Genomic DNA, 21,736 nt, shown 5'->3' with positions numbered 1-21,736 from the left:
CATTAAGATCAAATGCATTCACATTTCCCCCACTACACTGTGACCAATGACTCTCTTAAGAACTACTGAAAATGTTCCTTGATGAACCTCTTACTGCGTCCAGCTTCAGAAAAAAGATGCTAGTCTCATGCAGACAGGCACCTGTTGGCAGTCAGGTAATACTGAGAAACAAGCAGCAGCATCCCCAATCAAAGTTTAAAAACATCATCACCTGGTTAAGAGGACCTGTTCCCTTTCCTGTTTTAATGAAAAACTGCCCGATATTATTCCTCAGGTATAACACATGATGCCACACGATGGCAGCAAACACCAAGCTTTGGCCTTACCTGCACAGGCTGGTCACCTGTTCTAAAATCTTCAAGCTGCTGCACATGCCATGCAGCTACACCGTAGGGCTCCTCAGCAGTCCTGCAGTCCAGGGGATTTGCACGTAACTGTTCTTTAAGCCACATTTGAGTCCTCACTGCTGGCTGTATGGGAGCTCCGCTCACAGCCTGTTGTCCGAGAGTTGCATATCTCTGTCCGAAGGCTTCACAACCGGCTGCCGTAGGTTTGCTTTCAGGTAAGGCACTGTAGGTCAAGTCTAAGGCATGCCTCCTACTTGAGGAATCTGAAACAAAATCATCTTTGCTGCACGTTTCAAATTTGTATTTGCAGTCCAGTAGAGAAGATCGCTTTTTCCCAATTTCTTTGTCCTCAATTTTTAGCAACTCCATGCTATCGTGCAAACAACCTGGCCCATTTGTCCTTAATTGTGGTGACACAGCTTTGTCTGTACTAGCTCTGGAGTCCGCTGAGTGACTACTACCATCTTGGCTGAAGGTATTTGGTGAGCTGAGTTTAGACAAGGAGGACCATTTTCTTACAGGTCTTGCATCTTTCATGTCAAGAGAATTGTCCAGGGCACCCTGATTTCGGCCTCCTCCTGACCGTACAAAGCTTGTACTCCATTTTGAGCCATCAGACTTGAAAGCTTCCCTGTGTTTGGAAAGCGAAGAGCTGCCATTAGACGGCATCACATGGGCAGTGGGAATAGAAACCAGTGATCGGCTGGGCTTAAACGAGGATGTACCACTTGAAGTTGAATGATCTGGGAAGAGAGATTTATCACGTAATTAAGTACAATACAGAACTCACATTAACATCAGTGCCCAGAGAACAAAACATCAAATTCAAGGCGAAATACAAAAATAGAAGGAAGCAGGTTTCTTGACAAAATAGGGTCTTCTAAATCATTCAAGATTATGAGAATGTAAACCTATTAAAGCGGGAGATTTTCAAATTTATTTTGCTCAGGTGCCGCCATTAGAAAAAGAGAACTGTACTAAGCGGTGGCAACAGTAGCTCCAGATACAATTCTCAGGCTGTGAGCAGAAGGCAGCGTTCATTCCCCAGCTTTAAAGTGGCAGGCTGGATTTCTCCCCTACCCCACATAATATTAAGTAGCTTCTACATCACAAGTGGTAGAGATATCACAATTCAGGAGCCCCAGGACTGGTTCCTCTTTCCAACACCCCTCTTCTCATTTTTTTAAAGGCAAAACAATCCACTAAATGCACTTTCTAAAATGGCAGTGCTGGAAATGAGCCAGTTTAATGATGGCCTCTTGAACAGAACTATTCATCCCTTTTGGATCTCACTGATTTCAAACTACATTTCCTGTACTGCTTTTGGCTGGGATAGAGTTAATTTTCTTCATAGTAGCTGGTATGGGGCTGTTTTTTGGATTTGTGCTGGAAACAGTGTTGATAACACAGGGATGTTTTCGTTCCTGCTGAGCAGTGCTTACCCAGAGCCAAGGGCTTTTCTGCTCCTCACCCCACCCCACCAGCGAGCAGGCTGGGGGGGCACAAGGGGTTGGGAGGGGACACAGCCGGGACAGCTGACCCCGACTGACCAAAGGGTATTCCAGACCATGGGACGTCATGCTCAGCAATAAAACTAGAGGGATGTTGGTAGGGGGGCCATTGCTTGGGGACTGGCTGGGCATTGGTCAGTCATGAGCAATTGTTTTCATTTGCATCACTTGTCTTTCTTGGGTTTTATTTCTGTTATTTTCCTTTTCCTTACAATTTTTTTTTTAATTATTAAACTGTTTTTATCTCAACCAAGGAGTTTTTTCACTTTTACACTTCCAGTAGTCTCCCCCATCCCATCAGCAGTGGGGGGAGAGGAGTGAGCGAGCAGCTGTGTGGTGCTTGGTGGCCAGCTAGCGTTAAACCATGACACTTCCCCAGGTGACTTGCTAAAAAACAAGATTCTGAAAAATTTCCAGATCCATTTAGGTTTTGTGTTATTTACAGACCCAAATACAACATCACACAGAAACTGTGTGTAGCATAATTTATGAAATCTATCCCAAGCTGAAGTATCAAGAACAGAGAAATCAGTGAGGTGATATTTGGGAGGGGATGGAAAAGCAAAGATGAGAGAGGTAAAGGAGAGGTTACTGGGGACTGGCTGAGAGCTCTCACGGCCCAGTGACATGTGCTTAGCATCACAGGCGATGCACAACCAGAAATAAACACCTAATCCTCTCATTAGAGGATCAGCTCCCACCAAGTCACATGGCTGCACCTTAGCAAGCTCATATTGCTCGTTAGGTTCATGGCAGATAGACAGAATGAAATTGCTCTAATTAAAAGATTCTTTTGGGGTCCTTTTTGCCAAAAGCAAGACAGATACACTCTTCTTATTTCTCTCATCCTAACCTAGAGAGAACTTATTTCTTTGGGATTTGTCATCCGGTACAAGAGTTCACAGTGGGACAATTAAAAAGAAAAAAAAAAAATTGCTGTAGAAGTACAACTGGCATACCCAGTTTGACAGCTACACTAGGTTAATGTGATTTGGTGAAAGCCAGAACACATTAATTGGACACACTTTCAAAGGATATATTTGACTCAATATATCATGCCACAGATAGGAAAAAGAAGAGCACTTCCAATGGTGCAACAACTTTTAAAAATGGTAGCACTTCTTTTTTGACGTATCCAAATAATGATATCCTTACCCCCAACTTGAATACTCCTCCCTATTTGGGACCGGACTTCCTCACTCCTTGCACTTACAGCACAACACAAAATAATGTAGCCCTACAGCCACACTCCTCATGAGAAAAATGCATTATAGCCCACAAAATAATAACCAGTTCCTTGATTGATAGCTGTTTATTACTTGCTTGTCTTCTGGCTCCTAAGAAGATAGATATTCTTGCTGAAGCCTTCCTGCCTCCTAATGAGTCACTACTGCCCCACCATATACCCTCCCGTTTCAATGCATAAGCTCACACCACATTGCCTCTTGCCTCCACCCAGCCACCTATGTTCACAGCAGTTACAGAACATAGTCATCTTTAAGACTTGACCAAACTGCCAGAGCTGGCTGAAATGGACCAGCAGTTTAAGAGTTATTCATAGGGTGCTGAAGATGGCCATAAAATACACACAGATGCTCACATTAGTGAAATGCAGAGTAGAATACTACCAGCTTGTTACCTGATGGATCATGTTGCTAATAAATGTGAGGTACCATTTTTTTACATGCAAGTTGCAAGACCTTCCCTCCACCCTGCACTTCTTCCTTAAAAACTCTATACTGCAGAGAGAAACATTTTCCTAGGCAGTTTTCTCTGTCTTGATACTGCTCAAGAGGTGGGACATGTTAAAGAGGAAGACAGAAGGCCACACAACCCATTTCGAGTGGAAGGAATCATGGTCTTCCAACCAAGCACATTTGTGCCCACAGCTATTGCAGCAGTGGAGACAGCGATATGCAACACTACAAGTTCCCAAAATTGTGATATGCCCATCACATGTAACCAATCTGCCTGTGCCAGGTGCAGTTATCAAATTCTCTCAGCTCTGCCTTCCTGTCTTCTCTCACAGCACAGTGGATGCTTGCACAGATAGCCACTACAAATCAGGTACATCGTGCTACAACGTGTAGCAGGGGCTGCCAGCTTCCAGCCTGGCTCTGCAACAGAAATAAAGGTACTCGGTCATCTCTGGCTGAGGACGTCAAAGCAGTGACAAGAAGGTGAAAGAGGTGTATATGACATGATGGAGCTGGAGTCTCAAGCATATATATTGTGAGATTGAAAGCACCGAGTTAAGAGTCCTGCTTTCTGGGAGCACGCAGCAGAAGAGCAGGGAGAAGAGACTCCTGCTCTCCTCCCACTCTCCTAGGGAGAGTAGGAAGGAAAACACACAGTAGAAAGAAATGCACCTCTTCTTGTACAGGTACTCCTTAGCCAGAGGCTGCTGCCTGTCTAACACTCAAGCAAACTAACTTTTGTATTGTACCTTACCCAGAAGCTGAAGCTGACACAGCACAAAGTCAGTCCTGCAAAGGAAGCAGCCACAGGCTTTTTTGAATCCAAAGAAAATAAGAGTATGTGAGGATTCAAAAACAACTGACTGTGGGTACCTATGGTTTAGGCTATGCATATTTCTATGAGTAGAAATGTCACATCTGCAAGAGAAAGGTAAGAAAAAAACCCCTATCCGTATGCATGTATCTGTAAAAGTTAAATACAGTTCCATAACAAAAAAGTTATAGTAGTATTTAATATAGCATTTTCAGTCTGGAATACTGACTTAATGTTGCCTACATGCCATCTTCAAACTAGAATTAAAAACAATAATAGTTAGAAGCATACGATCTCCTTCACCTGTTTTTATTACAGTAGTTACTCATATGTGGTAATTTTTATTTTTCCTTGTTCTACTCTAAATTTAAGCCCTAAGTTAGATTTAAACTTCTTTTCCTCACTTTTGATTCTAAACTCTTCAAGCAGATTTAAACTTGGAATGCCACCTACATCTAACTACAGCTGATGGGTGTCTCTGATAATTTGTCTCAAAGTGAAACACAGCAATTTTGGCTTCAAGTTGTCCTAATTAGTCTTCCCATTAATGCTCACTGAAACATATGAGAAAATTCACACTTTTTCTTAGAGCATATTGCTCCAGTCTGCCTTGACTGCAGGCTCAGCTGGAAAGGGAGCCCATCTGCATTCTGAAACATCTCCTCACAACACAAAAACCCATGAAAATCAGAAATTTCATTGAAAATAGGAGAGAATTCAGAAAGCACCATAGAATTTAAGAGACATTACTTCTGTAGTCATGGGAATAAGCTCCATTGGGCCAAATCCTGCCAAAGATAATTTTATGCAAGCAGTGGGTTTTTCCCTTCCATACAGTCAGGGTAGGCAAATGCCTGGTTCAGAATTAGAAGTGCTCTCTTTTCAGCATTACTCAATTTTTACTTCATTGAACTAGTATTTATCTGAAGATTACAAACACTCTTAAACATGGCTTGTGTGCCTCCAGAGTCTTTCAATGCTTAAGACTGCTCTCATTAATGAAAACTTAATGAGACAGGAGAAAAAAAAAAATATATATATATATTTAGCTAATTGCTACTGGCTTTCCTTTGACCAGCATCAAGCTTGTATGTCAAATTTTGCTTTTCAATTAACCTAATAAATTTTTGGGGGGCCCACCACAAAGCTCCCTAGAGCACTTTTCTAATAGGCATGACATTTTAATACCTGGTCCAATACTTCCAAAGCCACATAAATTAGAAAACTGAAAAAATTCTATTTTAAAAACGTGCTACAAGATTTCTACCATGTAATAACAGCAGATGGAATAAAAGTGAAGAGCATTTCATGTGGCTTTCTTACGACCTTGTGTTACACTTCTGAACTATGTCATGACTGCATATCTGGCATAGAAAATAATGTACCAGCACCAATTTTGGTCTTAATAAAAACCTAATCACAGGGAGAGAGCACAGCAGACACTTTCTTCTGAAGAAAGGGGAGAAGAAAGAAACCCTCCAATATAAAGTTAATGAACTCCTCCTACTCATTTACGTTTTCCTGTGCTATGCTTTTTAAATCACCAGTGCCAACTACGTTTATCATAACTAGAAGAAAATCTCTGAAGCCATTTCTCAGCCCAGATACACATCACCATCATTCAGCTACTTAAAATCTGTATCTGTTGCCCAATGGTCAGTCATAACATATAAGAGACAGAGAAGGTTCACTGTAACGCTGAACAACTTACAAGAACAACTATAAGAACCCTCATCTACAAGATATTCATGTATATGTGACAGTTTCTTCACTGCTCCCAGTAAGATATTATCGAACAACAGCAGAGCAATCAGCTAATACAGTTACCCAATACTAATCAAAACCAAAATGCACGTGATGCCTATGTTTATGGGATGCATGTGTATCTAATGCCACTGAAAACAGAGAACCTTCGTTGTGTGAAAGACTTTGAAATTTGATATTTTATCCAGGGTATAATTAGAAAGTCCTGACCATGGAGAAAAACACCAGTATTAAAAACAGCTGACCTTCTCTTCCTGCCCTCCCCTCCCACCTCCCAAAACACTGACACAGATTACCCCAATCCAGGAAAATGAACTGAATTATTCTTAATAACTGAGCAGAAGATAAATGGGGGAAGTCAAGCCTCTATTATACAAATTGACGGTCTTGAATCTGGCCGCAGTTTAGTGTACAGAAGTTCTTACATTTGTTATAGGATGTCAGTTCTTCTGAATGCTTCTCTGAACTGTTCTGTAACTCTTAACTGCATGGACCCCAGCAACAAGCCACAAACAATTCCAGCGTCCAACATACGACTTACTGAAGGGGCCATGAGTCTTCATTCTACCATGCAAGCATGTGGCTGCCTCCCAGAAACCTTCTCCAAAAAAGCTGCTTTCAACAACAGCAGTGTCTAACTCTCCTGGGAGCTGGTCAAAAAACAAAGACCATGGATGATGTGCCATGACAGCAGTATATATGCTACACGTGAGTTCCCCCCTACCTACCTACTTACAGATTGGACTAGACTTAATGCAGCATAGATAATCAGATGAGCCAACTGAGAAATTTCAAAATGGACTGCCAGGAGGCCAACCCTAGCAAAAAGCCCTGAAGAGACTGACTCATCAACCTCCAGAAGCAAAAGCACGCCTTTCCAGGGTGCAGTAGCAGTCACAGAAGAGTTTGGGTTTGGTTGGTTCATTTTGGCTGGAGGGGGGTTTTTGGGGGGTTGGGGGTTTTTTTGTTGGTTTTTTTTTTGTTGTTTGGGTTTTTTGGGGTGGGGTTTTTTTGTTTGGGTTTTTTTTTTTTTTTACACTGTCTAGAAATCTTTGCCATTTTTGCAAGCCCTGTTCATATTACTTCAAGTTTATTATGTCAAAATATGAGGTGAATGAATGGAGGAAATCTCTGCAAATAAATCTCTTCCAAAGAATAAATAAATACAAGCATGCATCACGGAAAGCTGTACCAGAAAAGGAAGCGCTGCAGACATAGGAGAGAACTGCTCAGACACTGAACAAGTTCTGTATGAGAAAGTGGGCCCAAAATCCTCATACAATTTATAAACAAATAATGGTTAGAAATGCTGTGTTTAAACAGCAAGGGACTAAAACAAAAAAGAACTATCAAAAAACTTACTAGAGGGAAAATACAATTTAATACTATAATTAATTAATTCTAATTTAAAATAAGACAATACTAAATATTAAAATACTTGCTGCCAGTAAACTGAGTTGCCTGTGTCACATCTATGCCTTCAAAGCAAGAACAGTCATGTAGTGTTCAGAAGCAAGTTTAATTAATGTTATCTGGAAAAAAGAAGCAAGTTCACTGGCTTCCACCATCATCAGTTACCGTACTGGCAGTGTCGATCAGAACTGTTTTACGTAAGAAGTGGATAGCAAACTCCAAGTCAGTTCTACTTTATTTCAAACTAATTCCTGTAGAATCTTCTGTAATCTACTGTGCTGCATACCAAAAGAATGCAAGTTGTACCTAAAAACTTAATAGTTTTAAAAGTTGAAGTCCTTTAAAATCTACATAATTCACAAAAAGTACGAACAGTACAACCCTGAATAATGCAAATACAAACTTAAGAGGTTGCAGCTGAGACAGAATTTTCAGAAACCGAAGTAATTTTGTTGCTTTTATTACTTCCCTTCAAACAGCATCATCACGGAGTAAGATGTGTGATGAAATACTGGTAAAGCTACTACCCCTAAACAATGTTATTGTAGAGAGATGGAAGAAGGAACAAATGGTAGGTCAGCCTCACAGGCCTCCAACAACCTACAAAAATCAAACAATACTACAAGAGGAGTTTAAAGCATTTTTAGTAAACAGAGCAGAAAGCAGTGCTGGAAAGAGTAAAAGCTGTATGCAGAAGTACCAGGGTAGCATACACACTTATCCAAGGAAGTAAACTCAGAGGTAACACTGAGTTCCAGCAAATGGTAAACAGCTTCTCAGACACCCTTACGAACAAAAGGAATACTATGTACGTATGAAAATTCTTTAACAGAAACTTGCCTAACATAACCCATCTAACTTACTCTGAACTGGCCATTTGGTATCATCTTCATTATCCTCCTCCTCTACAGTTAATGACTTTCCTTTTTTCCATTTGCAACGTCACTCATTTCCACAACCCTTCTGGCAAACTTCCAGCAACGAGGACACGCAATTAAATGATACAGTGGACCACGTGGAAAGACAGCATCTTCGTATGATCTCCTCTTAGCACTACAAATCAATCTCTGCATTCCAGTGGCCATTTCAAGAGCCAAAATTCCTAATTCCATCACTTAAGTTAGTTGACAAGAGGCAATCTGAGTATCTTCCCACAGAATTGCACGTGGGTCATCAAACCAGAATCAGTGCAAAAATGAAGCACACAATGGAGATTATACATTTGATTTTTTGAAGATCATACATTATCAGTTTAAAAACCACTACACAGGAAGGAGACTAGCTCAGTAGAAAGTGTTTTCTCCTATGTTCCACTGCAGTCAGGTTTGAAGTTAAAGTTCCCAATATCAACTGAAGTTAAAAGACATTTGGTAGAATTACCTGTCATCTAAACCATCCCTCATTAAAAATTAATACACATGTCCCTGAAATATATAGCTGATTTTTTTTGTGCAAGAAGATATCAGGTAAAATGATCCAAATCCTGCTTAAAAAAATGTTCCTGTAAACTAGCTGTTTGGCAATATCAATTATCACAAGTCTCAAATAATAAAAACTTTACAGTGTATTTCAACAAATAAAGCTTAACAAAAACTTCTAACAACAGTTTGTGCTTTGCAACAGTCGACTTCAGGGAGATTGTACCAAGCCAGCGCAACAATTTTTGACAAGGGAAAAAATACAAACTCCACAAGCAAACAAAAAAAGCAAAACACTTAAGTGGTTTTGCTCCTGGGATTTGCTGTGATAAAACCGAGGTTTTAACAGGCACTAGGTATATACAGGCACAGAGAAAAAAAGAAGAGAAAACCCCTAAGCTGCCAACATATCACATCAAGTACTGCCATCATGGTTAAGGGATCTTAACATAACCAATATTTTAAGATTTAATATAAAATAGTACTGCCTACTAATATTTCTGTGAAGTGCCAATTTGCCCAGCAATATCTAGGCTAATAATACTCATATGGGGAATCCACAACTCCAGAAGAGAAACATATTCAAACAAATTTAACAACTTCCTACTCTTGAGCCAGATCTGGGTCAAATTAGCTGGCTCACATGAAGTCCACATTCAGAAGATGATTTAACAGGGCACTGTAAAGAAGGGTAGCACTGTACAGACCGTGGGATGCTGCCACTCCAAAATAAAATCAGGTATCAGTCCTATGCAACAAGGAGAGCTTTAATGAAGTAGCACACAGTTCAAAAAGCAGCAGGCGAAATATGTTTTACAGGAAAAGATTATTCAGCAGAGAAAAATAATTACAGCAGTCAACTACCATAAGATTCTGTTTTCCTTACTGTACTCAACATTCCAGATGCCAGTATTAGAGAAATGTGAAAGTACAGATTCATTAAAAGCACAGGAGGTAAATATAATACTATGGGGTATTTAGCTGAAGCAGAAAAGATTTCACAGACTGTATCTGATCAAAGTCTGAAGTAAAGAGCAGGTAAGACCAAGAGCAAATTTCTACTCGTATCAGTCACTGGAAACAAGTTAGTTCTACTGCTATTGATCCAAGCTTACAGTGGCCATCTGCTTAATTAATCTACAAAGACAAAAGCTAACCTAACTTACATAAAATCTCTTTAGAAGGGAAAACTGAGCATGTTAAGATAGAAGTATATCTTAAAAGAATGAACTCATTTTACCAGAATACAATAAACCTTTTGATTTATGCATTTTGCCTCCTTATCCCAAGGATATCACACACCCATAGTCAAATATAATTGTGATTTTTAGAAACACAACATAATAAAGAATGTTCTGAACAATCAATTTCAAAGTTAAACTTTCACAGCAGTAACTGCCACGCACACAAAGAGATACCCCATCCTCAATGCTTTCTCTTTGTGTACCTCTCTGTCTACCAGCTCCTCAGCATTCAGCTTTGGTGCTATTATTACTGCCGTACATATACAGTATCTGATAGAGAACTGTGCTACAGGATGTTCATAAGCTGCTGTATGAGTACATGTAAGTAACATGCAACTGGCCACCACAAAATAGTAAAAAATACTAGGTATAATATGTGGATGCTCTATGTAAAAAAAAAAAGCAGAAACTGAACAAAACAGAAATTTTGTACCCTGTAGAATGTATCTTTCTTTTCCACCATTCTGGAGCTATTTTTAAGAAACAGTTATATAACTGTAGAACAATTTTTAGATTAACAGGTTCTATTTTTTCCCCCCAGATAAGAGGATAAAGCAATATTCCGGAACAGCAGTCACGTAATCAGGCAACTTCATTTTGCTGAAATAAAAGTATGAGTGAAAACTTACACCGCCACAGGGATTTTTTTTCCCTTTGTGGTTGGTTGTTTCTTTTTTTTTTAAAAGTCTAGATCTTAACTTGCATTTGCCTTCTTATGAAGGCCATCTATAGCTTCCAATTCCATTTTCCAACAACAAGCACTTAACAGTGAAGACATGCAGAAATCAAATATCCCCCTAGGACCTTCATTAAAAGTAATGGCTAAAGGAAAAAAAAAAAAAATACCACAGATGCCAATATATCTGTCTTCCTTCCTTTCTCAATCTGCAAGATACCCATGCCACAAATACCACCTACTTCAACAGCCACCAGATACTGCCTCTTGCTGCATTACTTCATCCCCAGCTACAGATGACTCCAACAAAACAAAAACAAAAAAAAACAACAAAAAAAAAAAAACCCAAAGGAGTAACCTGGCCCACCACAACAGAAATCCATGCCTACCCTCCAGAGAGGGAAAATCCTAGGTATTTTCATTCTCTGTAAGAGAACATCCAGTAGCAGAAACATACCTACCCCTCCACTTTCCTATACCAAGACAGACAGAAGTTGTACTTTCCAGGCTCCAAAGGAAACTTCCTTGTATTATCCTAACTCTCTAACTTACTCCAGGTGCCATCTCCAACAACAGCATTCCCAGATTAGCTAGGCTGATGCCCTTCAGCAGCAAAACCACCTCACCTAAGACATGAAGGGAAAAGGAGATGCATCTGAGGAGAGACTCAGGCGAGGAGAGTTAAGAGACTTCCTCTAACCCAAGGGACCAAAGCAAAACCTGAGGGTTCCCACAGAGCGCTATCATTCCACACAGTTAAAACTGTGTTGTTGACCAATATGTATATCAATTCCTTACATTTTATTCATAAATACAGGCAGAAACAGAGCCTACAATTTAATGTCAAGTAACTTTAGAAGGCTAAATCCCACTTTCAGCTTCCAAGGAGACTGGAGTTCCTGGCTACATTTTTGAGATCATTATCCATTACTGAAAGTTTAATCCCTGCTCCTACTAAAATGGTCTTTAGCTTAGAAGTATCTTATTTAGACTCATCTGGTACCCATTCTGCTCACCACTAAGCAGTGGATCTCTTCTCTTGGTTCACAGCCCACCAAGAACAGCTCTTTCTAACAGGAGCAGCAGCTTTCGGCTTCATGCCACGCTACACAAGTACGAAAGAGGAGACATACCTTCATCTTCATTTTCTCTCCTAACCTCATACTCCAACCCTATTTCCTCTACTGATTTCCCCTAGTTGAGCCTTACACACAGCAGTCATCTTCCCAGTTTACCTCTGCGTTCTCACTTTGGGAGCCCCAGCCCAAACACATAATCATAGAATAGAATCATTTAGGTTGGAAAAGACCCTTAAGACCACCGAGTCCATCCATTAACCTAACACTGCCAAGCCCACCACCACACCATGTCCCTAAGCACCACATCTACACGTCTTAAATACCTCCAGGGATGGTGACTCCACCACTTCCCTGGCAGCCTGTTCCAACACTTGATAACCCTTTAATGGGTGACCCTCCCACGTATCACACGGGCTTCTCTGCAATAAGAGCACATGTATGAGCTTGCACCCAGATGCAAAAAGAAGTCCTTTCGCAGGCAGAAGCAGGTGCTGTAAGCAGCCACAGCAGTGAGGCTGCCACGGGTCCAGCGAGGCCAGAGGACCTGCTCGACAGCTTTCACGCTGCTTCACAGCAAGACTGTCCCTGTCTATCTCCTTCCTCCTGCTGCAGACAAAGGTCAGGCCAGGTCGCCAAACACAGCCAGCTTGCTGCAGCACTGCCACTGCTACGTACCACTTCGAGTGGTTCGTGTACCACAAGCGATTGACTTAATACACTTTGGCAATGCCTGCATCAAGCGGTAATCCCTTCCAAGGGCCAGAAATCATCCCCAGGAATCCCAAAAATTCAACTGCTGCCTCAAGAATAATTTAGCTCTCTGGAGAAGTCTCTCCCCTTCAGATGCTGATCCCCAAATGGTAACAGAATAATATGTTAACAGTAGCTTAGATTCAACCAGAATAGGTCTGCTGAGGACCTAGCAGTCCTGGTCTACATAATTACTTACCAAGACTTGGGAGAAAGCAAGATACTAAAAAAGAAAACAACAAAAGCAAAGCACCTATTTAAAAAAAAGCTTAAAATAAATACACAAAAGAGCAAAATACAATATCGCTGAAGTAAATCTAGCTCTCTACTTTCTAACTTTTAAATTCTTCGCTTTGTTACTCTACCCTTCATTTACTATACACAACTGTCTCCTTCCATTAAAGTTTCTTCCTTCCATTAAAGGTCTTTCTCCACATGTAGGTCACCATCTGGAACCCAGTTCAGGTCATGGAGGATTAACCTTAAATTGGAATTGAGCATAGCTCTATATCCTACAGAAGTCACTTTTTATACTTCAAAAATTAAGTACAATTATCCTTATTTCCCAAATGAAGAACAGAAGGCAAAACGTTACAACTAGCCTAATGTCACTTCATAAGCCTTACCTGCTTCCACCCACTGCTCTCTACATCAAGCAATACTGGCTACCCTGGTATAATGTATGTCTTCACAGATTCAAGCAGAACAAAAAGAAGGAATAAACTAGTGGGGAAGCGGCGGAAGACCCACCTGGAATTCTCAGCATTTTCCCATAGCAGACAAAAACTTAGTACTTGCCAAAGGAATCTGACATTCCTATTACTAACAGAAACATTTCTGAAAGCAACAGCAGCAAGAAGATATGGAAAAGTTACCGAATTCCATCCTACAAAACTGATTACAATAAACAGATGTGGAAAAACCTCAGTTCTCCTGCACCATCTGGCTTTCACCATTTTGACTCTCACTTCTAATATTTTCTTTTTTTGGACACACCTGTGAAGCCATGATACTAAGACTGATAATAACTGAATGTTGTTACATTTCTAATACATAATTTCTCTACAGCATGAAACAAAGGAGAGGGATTCACATTTCTGTAACGCCCATAAACAACCCTCCCTTCAAGACCTCCACCTTCCCCACACACACTCCGAAGACTTAATTTTGCTTTTTTTTGCAGGACAGTTGAAAGTTTGAGCAAATGTGAATAATACACTAGTAAAATTAGCAGTGTTAATTCAGAGGCTATATTCAGAACTAAATCTCACACTCTTAAAGGAGGATTTCTATATTGTAAAAAAAAAAAAAAAAAAGCCTTCCCTCCAGAAGGGAACTATACCTCCTTATATGTCCACCATCAAAGCAGCCACAAAAGATAATTTTAAAGGCTGGAGGAAAAAAAAAAAACAAAAACCCAAAAACAACTCATGCACGTAACCATCTGAATAATATTACTCTTAAGTCTTCCTAGAATATATATGCAGATCTTAATGCTAACCAGTGTTTCGTCACCTGCTAGTAGTCGGTCTGTTAAGTAATGATAGCTATATACTGTTCATCTGAACCTGTATGTCACTTTTTTTAGAAATATTCTGAAAATTGAAGTCCATTTGTGTCCTTTGAAAAGGCTGGCCAAAAGATCTGATTTTAACTATCACCCACGCTTAAACAAACAGATACCAAATTAGGAGAGAAATGTATAACACCCAATAGTGTCTTTTACCCCAGCTTTTCCTAATGAAAATATTTAGCTTTGCGAATAATTTCTAAAAAAACAAAACAAAACAAAAAACATTAACAGCAGTTTATTACTTCTGCATTCTTTCACTGGCAATTCATTTCTAAAAAAGTTATTGTTTCTCCCCCCATGGCCTATGCCAGAGAGAAGATAGTTTAGTGCCCTGATGTTTCCATGATGCAGAAAATTTTATTAATTAGGACTCTACTTAAATGAAAGTGACAAATCCAACTAAATCATAAGAGCAAGAAAATATATGTCATTAATTATGATAAATGCTTTAAAAGAATGTTTCTCATCCTGAAAGACCAAAAGTTCCTTTGCCAATTTATATATATGTCAGGCACCATTTGGTCCACCAAATCCACTCTCCCTGGTATGAAACACAACACTTGCTACAAATGATATGAACAGTCTCAGATTAAAAGACTTGATCCACTGTAAAGAACAGAACTGTAACCAAACTCCAACTTGCATATTTGAGATAATTTCTGTAGTCATTCAAGATAAAACATGTTAAAGCATTCAAAACAAAGAGACGACAACACACACACACACACACACACACACACACAAAATCCTCCCTTGGTAAAGTTTTGGGGGTTGGTCACCATAATTCTAAAAATCAGTTTGGCATCTTAATTTCCAACAGCATAGTTTACCCAGCACCTAAATGGGATGCTGGTTCAATGCCAACACGCCTCCCTGAGTACCCACTGAATCGCCAGCAGCACTGACCACAGCCTTCATGTTTAAACAAAGCATATGATATGACATAAGAATTGCAGAGTTATTTTAAGTGCTGCTACCTGTAATGCTACCCAGTCTTCTGAGCACTAACTCCTAGACAATATTAGAACAGAAGAGGGGTTCTCTGTTTACAAACAGCTAACAAGCTTGAACACAAACAATCAGAATTACATTTTTCTTCAGAGTTTCGTGATCACTTCTCGCCGCACCCCGTGAAAATTAGAAGACAGAGAGTTTGTATGTCCATTTTGTCTTCCAATGTGCAGTCACAAGTACAGAGCCAGAGGTGGGAGAGCAGAGAATGTTTCTATTGCTGCCTTTGATAATGGAAAGAATTTAGTGTTTATAAATTTATTTCCAGTTGTTGGCGCATATATTTGGATATTTATAGTACTCATCACTATGGTATCCAAGCACATTAGCAGTGCTTTGACCCACGCAAAACAATAAAAAACTGTTTCTTCTCCGCTCTCCAACCTATTAAGAAACACCTCAGTTGTGGTATTACTAGCACAGCATGTTCCAGAAATTAAAAATAGAACTCTTAAAAAGCTAGACTCCACTTCAGATCTTACTTTTTGATCAAAAGAAGCAGGGAACAAAGTATACCATAAAAGCTGGTGCCGGAGAAAACAGCTTACCAGGACCTGCTCTCTAGCTCTGAAATAAAGTCAGCTCCATAACCACTAGCTCAGAGAGTCTGAATTGTCTACTTACAGCAAGTATTTAAATAAAAAAATTTGTCTAATGATGTTAATAATTGAAGTCATCTTTCACCCCAGAGAAACACAAGAGAGCCATTTTGCACAATGCAGTATCTAATGCGTTCTCCAGTGTTACCTAATAGTACCAGTAAATCCCTAACATAGCGAATTGTAATGGCATTCAGCCCACATCCAAGCTACCAGGATGAAATCTGAAACTCTGCAAAGGGTAGCAGTTTTAGAAGCTACATTTATCTTCACATCACCACTCAAGTGGTAGAAGGCTATTAATGCACTTAAGCTTTAGAAGAGACATTGACACAAATGATTTTTGATAAGTCAAAACTACCGTGCTTCATATTCCATAAAATATTTTTATAATCAACCACTGCTAAATTGCCTTTCGCATCTTGGGCTAGCATTTGTAGGCAGATTAGGCACAATTACAAATATTGAAATGATGGAGCAGTGGAAACAGAACTGTATCAATAACATCAACACTGAATGCAAGAACAGCTTCTTAACAGAAACCCCAAATATTTTTTTTATCCTGTCTTTCTGCACTGGACTTTACTTTGTAGATTATAATTTGTATTCTCACTTATTACAGGCCAAAAACATTAATGATGTTAGAAAAACAAGCATGGTAACTGTTTTGTACGTATATACACACATACAAACTCTCATATAACGCATATTAATGAAACTGTCTATATAAGCACATATAAAAGATAAATTAAATTATTTAACCAGCCTCACAAATCAGTATGTTTGCAGGGGAGGGGGGGAATCCATGCTTCTCTAAGTCTGATGACTTCTGAAACACAGAAGTCCACTACAAGTGTCATGCTCTCCATCAAGTGCCACACCTACCTCTCAACAGCTAGAATACTACCGACTCATGTAAGCAACAGTCTAATTAATGTTCTTAAACTTTTACTGTAAATTAAGGGTATACTACTCCCATGGGAGTGTAGTACTCCCAGTCCCATATAAACATGAACTCTTGGCAGTAAGTCATATGTTTTATTAATTCTACTAGACTATGCTACCTGCCAGAACTAAAATAAATATTCATATATATTCATAATATTCCTACCTACTCTCAAATTCCCATTTCATTCCAAAACTTCAGAAGTACTTATTTTAGAGCTTCTGAATTTTTCACATTCCCCATCTCCTTCCAAAATATTCCACCCCAATTTCTATTAAGGATTAAATACATTTTGATTTCCATTAAAAAATTAAATTAAACTCATGGGTAAACACAAAACCTGCAATTTTTGCTATTCACTCATTATCTCTACATATATACTGCATCTTCATATCCTGCAAGAGTTTGATTATATCACTTACTGATATTAGTCTTAACATGTAGAAAAACAATGCAATTCTCCCAGACCTCATTTTACGAAGGAAAACAAGAAAGAAAAAAAGTCAGCAAGAAGAGAAGGACAGAAGTATTACTGCACCATCTCAAAGATACTCTAAAAGCAGAAATCTCACCAGTATAAATCAAGGCCTGTTTCTTCTCTTATGTATATCACGTATATTCTTTTGAAGCAAAAAGATGATTCTCAAGACCCAAGTTTTACAAGAACTGAGCCATTAATAACATCAGAAGTTACAACAAAGACCATAAAACAGGAAGTCGGGCCAGAACCAACCTTTCACCTCTTTCCTTTTTTTAAGGAACTGACACTGAAAGAATAGAAAAGTAACAAACTGGAGCAGTTGTGTAAGTAAAGTAAGCTAGCTGAGCATCCTGTACTGAAGTCCTCTACCATAGTCACCTCAGCATCAAGGAGTAAGATCATATGAACAGCTGGTGGAGGCGAGAGAGGTTTCAAGGAAAGGGCTGAATGTGGAAAGCATACCTATCCTGTGGACTATTTCAAGTCAGATTTGTTTTCCCTCTCTTCTCCCTCAACCCCATCAGGAGAGAGAAGATGGGGCAGTAATGAGACCTGACCAGGAACACTGAAGCTGGTGACACTTGATGGGAGTTGAAAGGAGAGAGAAAGTAATACCATAAGATCAAGTTCAGACCAAGTGTCACAGGGACAGCACATTTCCAGTTCTACAGGAGCCATGAATCACTTCACTCGGGTTTTTTTAGAAGCTATATTAGACAACAGATATCCAAGCAACCTCCACAAAGAGTGCTATTGTTTTCTTCACAAGGGATTTTTTTTCATCATGAGTATTTTTTCTCCCAGTCTAGATAGGGCAAAAGAGTTGTTCTTCCACAAAAGAGTTGTTCTTCCACAAAAGAGTTGTTCTTCCACAAAAGAGTTGTTCTTCCACAAGCAGTATCACCCAACAGAACAAACTTTTCCAGTGTAGCTTGCAAACTTACAGAAAACCCATGATTTCCAACACCCCATGTCCATCAAGCCTGCAAATAGCCTGGCCTTCCATTCAGTTCCAATCCAGAATGATCCTTTGTGGATCCATAACAAGAGATTCACATAAGGATGAAAATAACCACGTTTTGGGGGCGGATCTTTATACTCTGAAGATTTTTTTTTTTTTTTTTTACTTCTCCTCCCAGATGGAAAATAGCTACACTTTAATGTATATGAAAGTCCTGTTGGTATAAAGTTATATAAAGTTTAAACATCCTAATTCACAGCTTAGTACCTACTCAAGTTAATTTTACATCATGAAACTTAGATAATCTACACAAACAACTAGTGTGCATTACACACACATTTGGCACAGTAATAAATAAAGGCTCATTTTAAAATTATCACTTTTAAGAATGCCATTAAAACACAAAGTTAAATAAAAAGATTATAATATACTAGACAATCTTTTATCTGCATGGTCCCTTTACTAACTAGCTGCACATGAACTTGCCAGGTCTTATTTTACTACTGCCAAAAGCCAAAAAAAATAAAAACCTATCTGCTTTGAATTCTTAATAGTCTCTCAAATTTTTTCAACTAGACTTCTTTTGGCTACTAAGATTTCTCTAACACATGAGGAGAACCACAACTGATGATTATGGGTGTCCCAGCGAATCCAACTCCCTTTCTATGCTCTCGGAACATATTTTTAATTCACTTTTCAAGCTGAGCCAATTAGAATTAAAACCTTGCCATCACTGTCAACAGCAAAGTGTAAGTGCATACAGACAGCTGACGCAGTGAGAAAGGAGTATTTCTAACCACATCACTTCTCAAAGGAAAAACTTACTCTGAAAACGTCTCTCGCCCAGTTAAAAATTAAGTGTCTGTTCTTTAGAATTTGTGTATAAAATAGAACAATAAACTATAATCCTGTCCAGAAACCCTAGATGCTCCTGTGGTAAAACATGTAAATGGAAAAACTGAAAAGTTCCTGCTGCTTCATACAAAAAATGCCATCGTTTAAATCAGCCTAGAAAGATTGATCTATTTTTGAAAATCCAAGATATTTTTAGCCTTTGACAGTGGTAGACTAATCCCTGATGGAAAAGGATGTGCCACTAAGAGTTTATCATAGTTCATACAATTTAATAAACATGTACAGGGTGTTCAGTCTTCTGATTCACTGACCAACATCAAGAATAAAATTATCCCGCGTATTTAAGAAGAGCAGCCCAAACACAGGGAGTCATGCACTGTTGTTAAAGCAAGATATGTCAAAAATACACACACACACACATATATATATAAATGCTGTTTTATAATATCTAGACTTGCTAAAAACTACCAGAGGTAATGCTAAGCCAGCACACAGTTTTGGCCAGGGGAAAAAAAAAAAAAAAAAAACAACAAAAAACAAACCCAAAGAACCAAAACATAACCCACAACCCACCAACCCCACCTCCCCAAAAACATAAATACATAAATGGCAGATAGTTAAATTTATTGGTCACGCTTTTCTCCATAGTAGCAGACAAAATAAGGGCCAACAACCAAAAACTGTGGCTTGGTAGGTTCAGGCTGGACATTAGGGAAAAATTCTTCACAAGGATATCCTACAGCACTGGAACAGGTTACCCGAAGAGGCTGAGGAACCTGCCAAGGTTTTCAAGAATCAGCCAAAGTCATGGCTGACCTGGTCTGTGTTGCTGATAGTCCTGCTCTGAGCACAGGACTGGAAACAGTGACCTCCAGCAATCTTTTCTAAACCACATTTGTGATTCTACAGCATGAAAATAGCCAGTGCAAATTCTTTCTCAAGGAGACCAAAATCCTTATTAATTTTGCATTTTAAAGAAAAGAAAAAAAAAAAAGTCTGAATTAAACTATTTGTTTCCTATTTTCTTTTCAGATGAGCTAGACTGTGGCATTTAAATTATTAAACATCAGGTGAGTTTCAAGGAGCCAACCTACACCCAGGCAGAATTTGTCACAGGCATTCAATGCCAGGTGTGTCATACATTTAAGAGGGGATCGTCATGTCACATCTACATTATTATCTGGCAAGATGAAAGCAAGTTTTTTTCCACTTCCCTTCCTTTTTCAGAGCCATACTGTCAAGGAGAGTATGTTGTGATCTCAAAACTGGAATGTGATTTCTTCCAGGACAGTAAGTTCACAGGGAAAGAAAAGGACTTCTGCAATCCGCTGAATTTGTTAGCAACACCCTTACAAACTGTGTGTTCAATGCCACAAGAATAAAAAAGTAAAATAAATATCCATCCAGTCATCTTGAGGAACAAAAAGTATATTGTAAAGACAATTAACAAGGAGGGAGATGGTAATTTATGTTTATGTAATCCATAAAGGTAACAAATTACTAACACCTGCCAAGTGTATTTTATTTTTACCACTTCTTCTATTCCAAGGAGTAAGCATCTGGAGGAACAGCAGCCCAGATAACAGTACACAGAAGAGGATGCAATTCCTGAACACCACAGGAATACCAGACATACACTAAACAAGAAGAAATTGACCTAAATTTAGAGAAGTTACTCCTATATCTTTTACAAGAACCCTTGGGTTCCTACTAATCCAACAGAAACAGACCACTAACACAGTCTTTGGTCTAGTCTTCCACCACCATAACACCGTTATCCTGGTTTACAAAACCAAATTAATTTATCTTAGAACTACATTGACTCTGCCTGAGATTTAAAAAAAAAAAAAAAAAACAACAACAACAAAAAGCAGCAAACCCAGTCTATGAAAAACATCATTCTGGTTTTCATTGTTATTAGAAGAAACTTAGAAAAAGCTGCACAGAGGACTGCTGTCTGAGAGAAAGTCTTTGCATTAGAGGGAATAAAACACATTCCGTTTTTTCTTGCCAGTCATCTTTCTCCCTCTAAGAACATACAGAATTTTATTCTTACATATACACATAAATTGCCTTGATATTTTTTTTTCTGATCTTGCTAGTTAATAGACATTTTTAAAACAATACACATATACAGAGAAGATACTCTTTAGATCCATGCAACTAACATTTCTGACCAGGGTTGCCTCAAAGCTTTTTTCTGCAGAAAAATCCTGAATATGCACTACAAAGCTATTCATTACGTAAGTTGTATTTGTTGTCATAAGCCGAATGAGTCATAAACTTTTCAACCAATTACACAGGATAACTACAATACAAGAACATAAAACTGCAGTGGAAAAATCATCTTTAATGGAAGCTTTTTCCCCTCCAACAATTTCAAAGTAGTCAAGAGGCAAGAACATATTTTAAGAGGTTTATTATCAATAGATGGTACTAAAATAAACCAGCAAACCTTCACAAAGCCTCCATGTGGCCACTTCATGACAGGATTTGCTGTCACTGTGGCAGTGGGGAACATGGGGGCATTTCACAGTAAAAAGAAGAGCTGTGGGTTTTGCCTGGGGTTTGTATTAAAAAAAAAAAAAAAGCCTCCA

General features: G+C 38.9%; 1 protein-coding gene across 2 annotated transcripts in view; it reads right to left on the bottom strand.

The window, feature by feature from the left end:
* CEP85L (centrosomal protein 85 like) overlaps positions 1-21,736 on the bottom strand; it is a 122,589-nt gene that overhangs the window by 73,438 nt on the left and 27,415 nt on the right. For both annotated transcript variants that reach the window (XM_052781226.1, XM_052781227.1), the window contains exon 3: positions 327-1,090. In XM_052781226.1, the coding sequence (XP_052637186.1) occupies positions 327-1,090 (764 nt within the window). The remainder of the gene's footprint in view (positions 1-326; positions 1,091-21,736) is intronic.

This window comes from Harpia harpyja, chromosome 3 (assembly GCF_026419915.1).
Source record: "Harpia harpyja isolate bHarHar1 chromosome 3, bHarHar1 primary haplotype, whole genome shotgun sequence".
Lineage (NCBI taxonomy): Eukaryota > Metazoa > Chordata > Aves > Accipitriformes > Accipitridae > Harpia > Harpia harpyja.
This window is presented reverse-complemented; position numbering and strand designations above follow the sequence as displayed.